This window comes from Vidua macroura, chromosome 1, assembly GCF_024509145.1.
Source record: "Vidua macroura isolate BioBank_ID:100142 chromosome 1, ASM2450914v1, whole genome shotgun sequence".
In the NCBI taxonomy this organism is placed as follows: Eukaryota; Metazoa; Chordata; class Aves; order Passeriformes; family Viduidae; genus Vidua; species Vidua macroura.
Window position 1 is genome coordinate 153701620 of NC_071571.1, and position 9576 is coordinate 153711195.

The window sequence follows — 9576 nt, forward strand, 5'->3', positions numbered from 1 at the left end:
CCGGGAACCACCGAGTCCAGGTGCTCGTTCAGCTCCGACCTGACCGGGAAAAAAACCGGAAAAATGGGAAAAATGACACCGGGAACGGCACCGGGAACCACCGAGTCCAGGTGCTCGTTCAGCTCCGACCTGACCGGGAAAAAACGGGGAAAAACGGGAAAAATGACACCGGGAACGGCACCGGGAATGGCACCGAGTCCAGGTGCTCGTTCAGCTCCGACCTGACCGGGAAAAAAAACGGGGAAAAATGGGAAAAATGACACCGGGAATGGCACCGGGAATGGCACCGGGAACGGCACCGGGAATGGCACCGAGTCCAGGTGCTCGTTCAGCTCCGACATGACCGGGAAAAAAAACCGGGAATGACACCGGGAACGGCACCGGGAACGGCACCAGGAATGGCACCGAGTCCAGGTGCTCGTTCAGCTCTGACCTGACCGGGAAAAAAACGGGAAAAATGACACCGGGAACGGCACCGGGAACAGCACCGAGTCCAGGGGCTCGTTCAGCTCTGACCTGATGGGGAAAAAAACGGGAAAAATGGGAAAAATGGGAAAAATGACACCGGGAACGGCACCGGGAACGGCACCGGGAATGGCACCGAGTCCAGGTGCTCGTTCAGCTCCGACCTGACCGGGAAAAAAACGGGAAAAACGGGAAAAATGACACCGGGAACGGCACCGGGAATGGCGCCGAGTCCAGGTGCTCGTTCAGCTCCGACCTGACCGGGAAAAAACACCGGGAAAATGGGAAAAATGACACCGGGAATGGCACCGGGAACGGCACCGGGAACCACCGAGTCCAGGTGCTCGTTCAGCTCCGACCTGACGGGGAAAAAACACCGGGAAAAACAGGAAAAATGACACCGGGAACGGCACCGGGAATGACACCGAGTCCAGGTGCTCGTTCAGCTCCGACCTGACGGGGGAAAAATGGGAAAACCACCGGAATGGCACCGGGAATGACAGGAAAAAAACCACCGGGAATGGCACCGGGAATAACGGAAAAAACACCGGGAATGGCACTGGGAATGAACGGGAAAAACCCCGGGAATAACAGGAATGAAGGGGAAGAACGGGAATGACACCGGGAATGAGAGACACCGGGAATGAACAACGGGAACGGGAATGACACCGGGAATAAACAACGGGAATGAACAACGGGAACGGCAACGGGAACAACGGGAGATGAACAACACCGGGAATGAACAATGGGAATAAACAACGGGAATGAGCAACGGGAACGGCAGCGGGAACAACGGGAACAATGGGAACGACACTGGGAATAAACAATGGGAATGAGCAACGGGAACGGCAACGGGAACAACGGGAATGAACAACGCCGGGAATGGACAATGGGAATAAACAACGGGAATGAGCAACGGGAACGGCAACGGGAACAACGGGAATGAACAACACCGGGAATAAACAACGGGAATAAACAACGGGAATGAGCAACAGGAACGGCAACGGGAACAACGGGAATGAACAACACCGGGAATAAACAACGGGAATAAACAACGGGAATGAGCAACGGGAACGGCAACGGGAACAACGGGAACAATGGGAACGACACCGGGAATAAACAACGGGAATGAGCAACGGGAATGAGCAACGGGAACGGCAGTGGGAACAACGGGAACAATGGGAACGACACCGGGAATAAACAACGGGAATGAGCAACGGGAACAGCGCCGGCAGACAACGGGAACAATGGGAATGAACAACGGGAAGGAACAACACCGGGAATGAACAACGGGAATAACGGGAATGAACGGGAACAACGCTGGGAGTGAACGGCACCGGGAATGGACATCAACAGGAATAACGGGAATGAACAATGGGAAGGAACGGCACCGGGAAGGAACGACGGGAAAAACACCGGGAATGGACGACACCGGGAATGGACAGACAAACACCGGGAATGAACAACAGGAATGAATGGGAATGAACGGCAACGGGAACGGACACCGGGAATGAATGGGAACGACACCGGGAATGGACACCGGGAATGAATGGGAACGACACCGGGAATGGATGGACAAACACTGGGAATGAACAACGGGAAGGAACGGCACCGGGAAGGAACGACGGGAAAAACACCGGGAATGGACGACACCGGGAATGGACAACGGGAGTGAACAACGGGAATGAACAATGGGAATGAATGGGAATGACACCAGGAATGAATGACACCGGGAATGGACACCGGGAATGGACGGGAACAACACCGGGAATGGACGGACAAACACCGGGAATGAACAGTGGGAATGAACAGCGGGAATGAATGGGAACGACACCGGGAATGAATGACACCGGGATTGGATGGACAAACACCGGGAATGAACGCTGGGAATGAACGACACCGGGAATGGACATTGGGAATGAACGGGAACAACACCGGGAATGGATGCACAAACACCGGGAATGAACAACGGGAATAATGGGAATGAACGGGAACAACGCTGGGAGTGAACGGCACCGGGAAGGAACAACGGGAAAAACACCGGGAATGAAGGACACCAGGAATGGACAGACAAACACCTGGAACAAACAACAGGAATGAATGGGAACGACACCGGGAATGAACGACACCGGGAATGGACACCGGGAATGAACGGGAACGACACCGGGAATGGACGGACAAACACTGGGAATGAACAACGGGAATGGACACCGGGAATGAATGGGAACGACACTGGGAATGGACACCGGGAATGAATGGGAACGACACCAGGAATGAACACCGGGAATGAACGGGAACGACACCAGGAATGAACGACACCGGGAATGGACACCGGGAATGAATGGGAACGACACTGGGAATGGACGGACAAACACTGGGAATGAACAATGGGAAGGAATGGCACCGGGAAGGAACGATGGGAAAAACACCGGGAATGAACAACACCGGGAATGGACGGACAAACACCGGGAATGAACAACAGGAATGAATGGGAATGAACGGCAACGGGAACGGACACCGGGAATGAATGGGAACGACACCGGGAATGGATGGACAAACACTGGGAATGAACAACGGGAATGAACACCGGGAATGAATGGGAACGACACTGGGAATGGACACCGGGAATGAATGGGAACAACACCGGGAATGGATGGAGGAACACCGGGAATGAATGGGAACGACACTGGGAATGGACGGACAAACACTGGGAATGAACAGCGGGAATGAACACCGGGAATGAATGGGAACGACACTGGGAATGGATGGAGGAACACCGGGAATGAACAATGGGAAGGAACGGCACCGGGAATGAATGGGAACGACACCGGGAATGGACAATGGGAATGAACACCGGGAATGAATGGGAACGACACCGGGAATGGACAACGGGAATGAACACCGGGAATGAACGGGAATGACACCGGGAATGGACAACGGGAATGAACGGGAACGACACCGGGAATGGACACCGGGAACAACAGCGGGAGTCAACGGCACTGGGAACAAACAACGGGAATGAATGGGAACAACACCCAGCAACACCGGGAATGGACAGACAAACACCGGGAATGGACACCGGGAATGAACGACACCGGGAATGGATACTGGGAATAACGGGAATGAACGGGAACAACGCTGGGAGTCAACGGCACCGGGAATGAGCAGCGGGAAAGACACCGGGAATGAACAACACCGGGAATGAACAGCAGGAATGAACGGGAACCAACGGGAACGCCGGGAATGAACGCCGGGAATGAACGGGAATCAACGGGCTCAGGGAACGCACCGGGAACAACGGGAATAACGGGAAAAACGGGAAAAACGGGAACAACGGGAATAACGGGAATAACGGGAATAACGGGAACAACGGGAACAACGGGAATAACGGGAATAATGGGAACAACGGGAAAAACGGGAACAACGGGAATAACGGGAATAATGGGAACAACGGGAATAACGGGAATAACGGGAATAATGGGAACAACGGGAACAACGGGAACAACGGGAATAACGGGAACAACGGGAACAACGGGAACAACGGGAATAACGGGAACAACGGGAATAACGGGAAAAACGGGAATAACGGGAAAAACGGGAATAACGGGAACAACGGGAACAACGGGAATAACGGGAATAATGGGAACAACGGGAACGAACGGGAACAACGGGAATAACGGGAAAAACGGGAAAAACGGGAATAACGGGAAAAACGGGAATAACGGGAACAACGGGAACGAATGGGAACAACGGGAATAACGGGAATAACGGGAACAACGGGAGCAACGGGAACAACGGGAACAACGGGAATAACGGGAGCAACGGGAATAATGGGAACAACGGGAATAACGGGAACAACGGGAATAATGGAAACAACGGGAATAATGGGAATAACGGGAACAACGAGAACAACAGGAATAACGGGAATAACGGGAACAATGGGAACGAACGGGAACAACGGGAGCAACGGGAACAACGGGAACAACGGGAATAATGGGAACAACGGGAACAACGGGAATAACGGGAACAACGGGAACAACGGGAATAACGGGAATAACGGGAACAACGGGAACAACGGGAACGAACGGGAATAACGGGAATAACGGGAACAACGGGAATAACGGGAATAATGGGAACAACAGGAACAACGGGAACAACGGGAACGAACGGGGTCAGGAAACCGGGAGCGGGAATTCCAGAGAACCGGGAACAGAATCCCGGGAAACCGGGATTGGGATAGTGGGAACGGGAAAGGCGGATCAAGAAAGCGGGAACAGGAAACTGGGAACGGGATCGGGAACGCCGGGAATGGGGTCAGGAAAGCGGGAATTTTGGGAATTCTGGGAATCCAGGATTGGGATCAGGAACACCGGGAATGGGGTCAGGAAACTGGGAATTTTGGGAATTCTGGGAATCCGGGATTGGGATCAGGAACGTCGAGAACACTGGGAATGGGATCAGGAAACCGGGAATGGGAATGCGGGCGAAGCGGGATTGGGATCGGGAACCCCGGGAAACGGGGTCAGGAAACCGGGAATTTTTGGGAATTCCAGGAATCCTGCCCCGCTCCCACTTTTCCCGAGCTGGGAATTTTGGGAATTTAGGGAATTTTCCGGGAATTCCACCCCGCTCCCGCTTTTCCCGAGCAGGGAATTTTGGGAATTCTCTGTGAATTCCGTCCCATTCCTGCTTTTCCCGAGCAGGGAATTTTGGGAATTCTCCAGGAATTTTCCATGAATTCCGTCCCGTTCCTGCTTTTCCTGAGCTGGGAATTTTGGGAATTTTGGGAATTTTCTGGGAATTTTCCGTGAATTCCGTCCTGTTCCCGCTTTTCCCGAGCTGGGAATTTTGGGAATTTTCCGTGAATTCCGTCCTGTTCCCACTTTTCCCGAGCAGGGAATTTTGGGAATTTTCCGGGAATTTTCCATGAATTCTGTCCCGCTCCCGCTTTTCCCGAGCTGGGAATTTTGGGAATTTTCCGGGAATTTTCCATGAATTCCATCTCGTTCCTGCTTTTCCTGAGCTGGGAATTTTGGGAATTTAGGGAATTTAGGGAATTTTCTGGGAATTCTGCCCCGCTCCCGCTTTTCCCGAGCTGGGAATTTCGGGAATTTCGGGAATTTTCCGGGAATTCCGCCCCGCTCCCGCTTTTCCCGAGCAGGGAATTTAGGGAATTTAGGGAATTTTCCGGGAATTCCACCCCACTCCCGCTTTTCCCGAGCAGGGAATTTTGGGAATTTAGGGAATTTTCTGGGAATTTTCTGGGAATTCCGCCCTGCTCCCGCTTTTCCCGAGCAGGGAATTTTGGGAATTTTCTGGGAATTTTCTGGGAATTCTGCCCCGCTCCCGCTTTTCCCGAGCTGGGAATTTTGGGAATTTAGGGAATTTTCTGGGAATTCCGCCCCGCTCCCGCTTTTCCCGAGAAGGGAATTTTGGGAATTTAGGGAATTTTCTGGGAATTCCCGCTTTTCCCGAGCAGGGAATTTAGGGAATTTCGGGAATTTTCCGGGAATTCCGCCCCGCTCCCGCTTTTCCCGGCTCACTTGTCGAGGCAGGCGATGCTCAGGCACTTTTCCTGGGATTGGGGATTCCCGGGAGCGGCTCCGGAGTCGTTTTCCCCGCAGGATGGAGTCGATGAAGGTGGAGGGGGGACAGGGGGGGTCTCGGAATTCCCGGCGTTCCCGGAATTCCCGGCGTTCTTGGGCTCCTCCACCTGCGGGCTCCGCGTGGGGCTGGGAGGCTCCTCCTTGATCCGGATGGCCGGGCTGCTCCTGCCGGGGGGGAAAACGGGAAAAAATGGGAAAAGTGGGAATGGGGAACGGGAAAAAACGGGAAAAGTGGGAATGGGGGAAAGGGGAAAATGGGAAAAATGGGAATGGGGAACGGGGGGAAAACGGGAAGAAAGTGGGAATGGGGAAAGGGGAAAGTGGGGAAAGTGGGAAAAGTGGGAAAAGTGGGAATGGGGGAAAGGGAAAAGTGGGAAAAAAGGGAAAAATGGGAAAAGTGGGAAAAGTGGGAATGGGGAAAGGGGAAAGTGGGAAAAGTGGGAATGGGGAACGGGGAAAGGGAAAAATGGGAAAAGTGGGAATGGGGAATGGGAAAAAACGGGGGAAAGTGGGAATGGGGAAAGGGGGAAAACGGGAAAAAATGGGAAAAGGGGGAATGGGGAAAGGGGAAAGTGGGAAAAGTGGGAATGGGGAAAGGGGAAAAAAACGGGAAAAATGGAAAAGTGGGAATGGGGAAAGGGAAAAATGGGAAAAGTGGGAATGGGGAAAGGGGGAAAGTGGGAAAAATGGGAATGGGGAACGGGAAAAAACGGGAAAAGTGGGAATGGGGAACGGGGAAAAAATGGGAAAAAAAGGGAAAAATGGGAGGAAAAGTGGGAATGGGGAAAGGGAAAAACGGGAAAAGTGGGAATGGGGAAAGGGGGAAAGTGGGAAAAGTGGGAATGGGAGACGGGAAAAAAGGGAAAATGGGAAAAGTGGGAATGGGGAAAGGGGAAAGTGGGAAAAGTGGGAAAAGTGGGAATGGGGAAAGGGGAAAGTGGGAAAAGTGGGAAAAGTGGGAATGGGGAACGGGAAAAACGGGAAAAACGGGAGAAGAAACGGGGAAAAATGGGAAAAGTGGGAATGGGGGATGGGAAAAGTGGGAAAAAAGGGAAAAATGGAAATGGGAATGGGAAAAATGGGAATGGGGAATGGGAAAAGTGGGGAAAATGGGAAAAATTTGAAACAGGGGAAAATGGGAATTCCCAGGGAATTTTGGGAATTCCAGCCCCATTCCCAGGGAATTTCGGGAATTCCAGCCCCACCTCCCCATTCCCAGGGAATTTCCGGAATCCCAGCCCCATTTCCATGGAATCCCAGGAATTCCAGGAATCTCATTCCCAAGGAATTCCATCCCCATTCCCAGGGAATGCCGGGAATTTCGGGAATCCCACTCCAGGGATCCCGGGAATCCCACTCCCAGGGAATTTTGGGAATCCCACCAATCCCACTCCCAGGGAATCCCGGGAATTTTGGGAATCCCATCAATCCCGCTCCCGGGGAATCCCGGGAATCCCACCAATCCCACTCCCGGGGAATCCCGGGAATCCCATCAATCCCACTCCCAAGGAATCCTGGGAATTTTGGGAATCCCAATCCCACTCCCAGGGAATTTTGGGAATCCACCAATCCCACTCTCAGGGAATTCCAGGAATCCCATCAATCCCACTCCCAGGGAATTTTTGGGAATCCCACCAATCCCATTCCCAGGGAATCCCGGGAATCCCATCGATCCCACTCCCGGGGAATCCCGGGAATCCCAGGAATTTTGGGAATCCCACCAATCCCACTCTCAGGGAATCCCGGGAATCCCATCAATCCTATTCCCAGGGAATTTTGGGAATCCCACCAATCCCACTCCCGGGGAATCCCAGGAATTTTGGGAATCCCACCAATCCCACTCCCAGGTAATCCCGGGAATCCCATCAATCCTATTCCCAGGGAATTTTGGGAATCCCACCAATCCCACTCCCGGGGAATCCCGGGAATTTTGGGAATCCCACCAATCCCACTCTCAGGGAATCCCGGGAATCCCATCAATCCCATTCCCAGGGAATTTTGGGAATCCCACCAATCCCACTCTCAGGGAATTTTGGGAATCCCACCAATCCCACTCCCGGGGAATCCGGGAATCCCATCAATCCCACTCCCAGGGAATCCCGGGAATCCCCATCAATCCCACTCCCAGGGAATTTTGGGAATCCCATCAATCCCATTCCCAGGGAATCCCGGGAATCCCACCAATCCCACTCCCGGGGAAATCCTGGGAATTTTGGGAATCCCATCAATCCCACTCTCAGGGAATCCCGGGAATTTTGGGAATCCCACCAATCCCACTCCCCGGGAATTTTGGGAATCCACCAATCCCACTCCCAGGGAATTTTGGGAATCCCATCAATCCCACTCCCAGGGAATTTTGGGAATCCCACCAATCCCACTCCCAGGGAATCCTGGGAATTTTGGGAATCCCATCAATCCCACTCCAGGGAATCCCGGGAATCTGGGAATCCCACCAATCCCATTCCCGGGGAATCCCGGGAATCCCATCAATCCCACTCCCAAGGAATCCTGGGAATTTTGGGAATCCCAATCCCACTCCAGGGAATTTTGGGAATCCCACCAATCCCACTCCCAGGGAATCCCGGGAATCCCACCAATCCCACTCCCGGGGAATCCCGGGAATCCCATCAATCCCACTCTCAGGGAATCCCGGGAATCCCACCAATCCCACTCCCGGGGAATCCCGGGAATCCCACCAATCCCACTCCCAGGGAATCCCGGAATTTTAGGAATCCCACCAATCCCACTCCCAGGGAATTTTGGGAATCCCACCAATCCCACTCCCAGGGAATCCCGGGAATCCCACCAATCCCACTCCCGGGGAATCCCGGGAATCCCATCAATCCCACTCCCAGGGGAATTCCGGGAATCCCACCAATCCCACTCCCAGGGAATCCCGGGAATTTTGGGAATCCCACCAATCCCGCTCCCAGGGAATCCCGGGAATCCCACCAATCCCCACTCCCAGGGAATTTTGGGAATCCCACCAATCCCACTCCCAGGGAATCCCGGGTATTTTGGGAATCCCACCAATCCCGCTCCCGGGGAATCCCGGGAATTCGGCTCCCACCTGCCGTCGGGCGATCCCTCGGGGCTGGACGGGGGCAGCTCGGTGACGGTGACGTCAGCGATGACGTCAGCGATGGCGCGGGCGGGGGCCGCGGGGGGGGGCCGGGATCCGCCGGGAGCAGCGCCGGGCCCCGAGCGCGCGGCAGGCGCCGCCTGCGGGAGCGGAACAGCACCGGGAATGGCGCCGGGAACGGCAACACCGGGAACGGCAACACCGGGAATGGCAACGGGAATTCCAGAGGGAACAGCGGGAATGGCGCCAGGAACGGCAACACCGGGGAACGGCAACACCGGGAATGGCAACACCGGGAATGGCACCGGGAATTACAGAGGGAACAGCAGGAATGGCGCCGGGAACGGCAACGGGAATTCCAGAGGGAACGCCGGGAAATGGCGCCGGGAACCGCACCGGGAATTCCAGAGGGAACAGCGGAAT

The 9576-nt window shown here is 54.3% G+C and overlaps 1 protein-coding gene across 1 annotated transcript in view; it reads right to left on the reverse strand.

Annotated features, from left to right (window-relative positions):
- HSF1 (heat shock transcription factor 1) overlaps window positions 1–9576 on the reverse strand; it is a 32301-nt gene that overhangs the window by 21879 nt on the left and 846 nt on the right. The window contains exons 2-3 of the mRNA XM_053984012.1: window positions 9142–9293; window positions 6009–6236 (exon numbers count right to left, since the gene is read on the reverse strand). Of these exons, the coding sequence (XP_053839987.1) occupies window positions 6009–6236; window positions 9142–9293 (380 nt within the window). The remainder of the gene's footprint in view (window positions 1–6008; window positions 6237–9141; window positions 9294–9576) is intronic.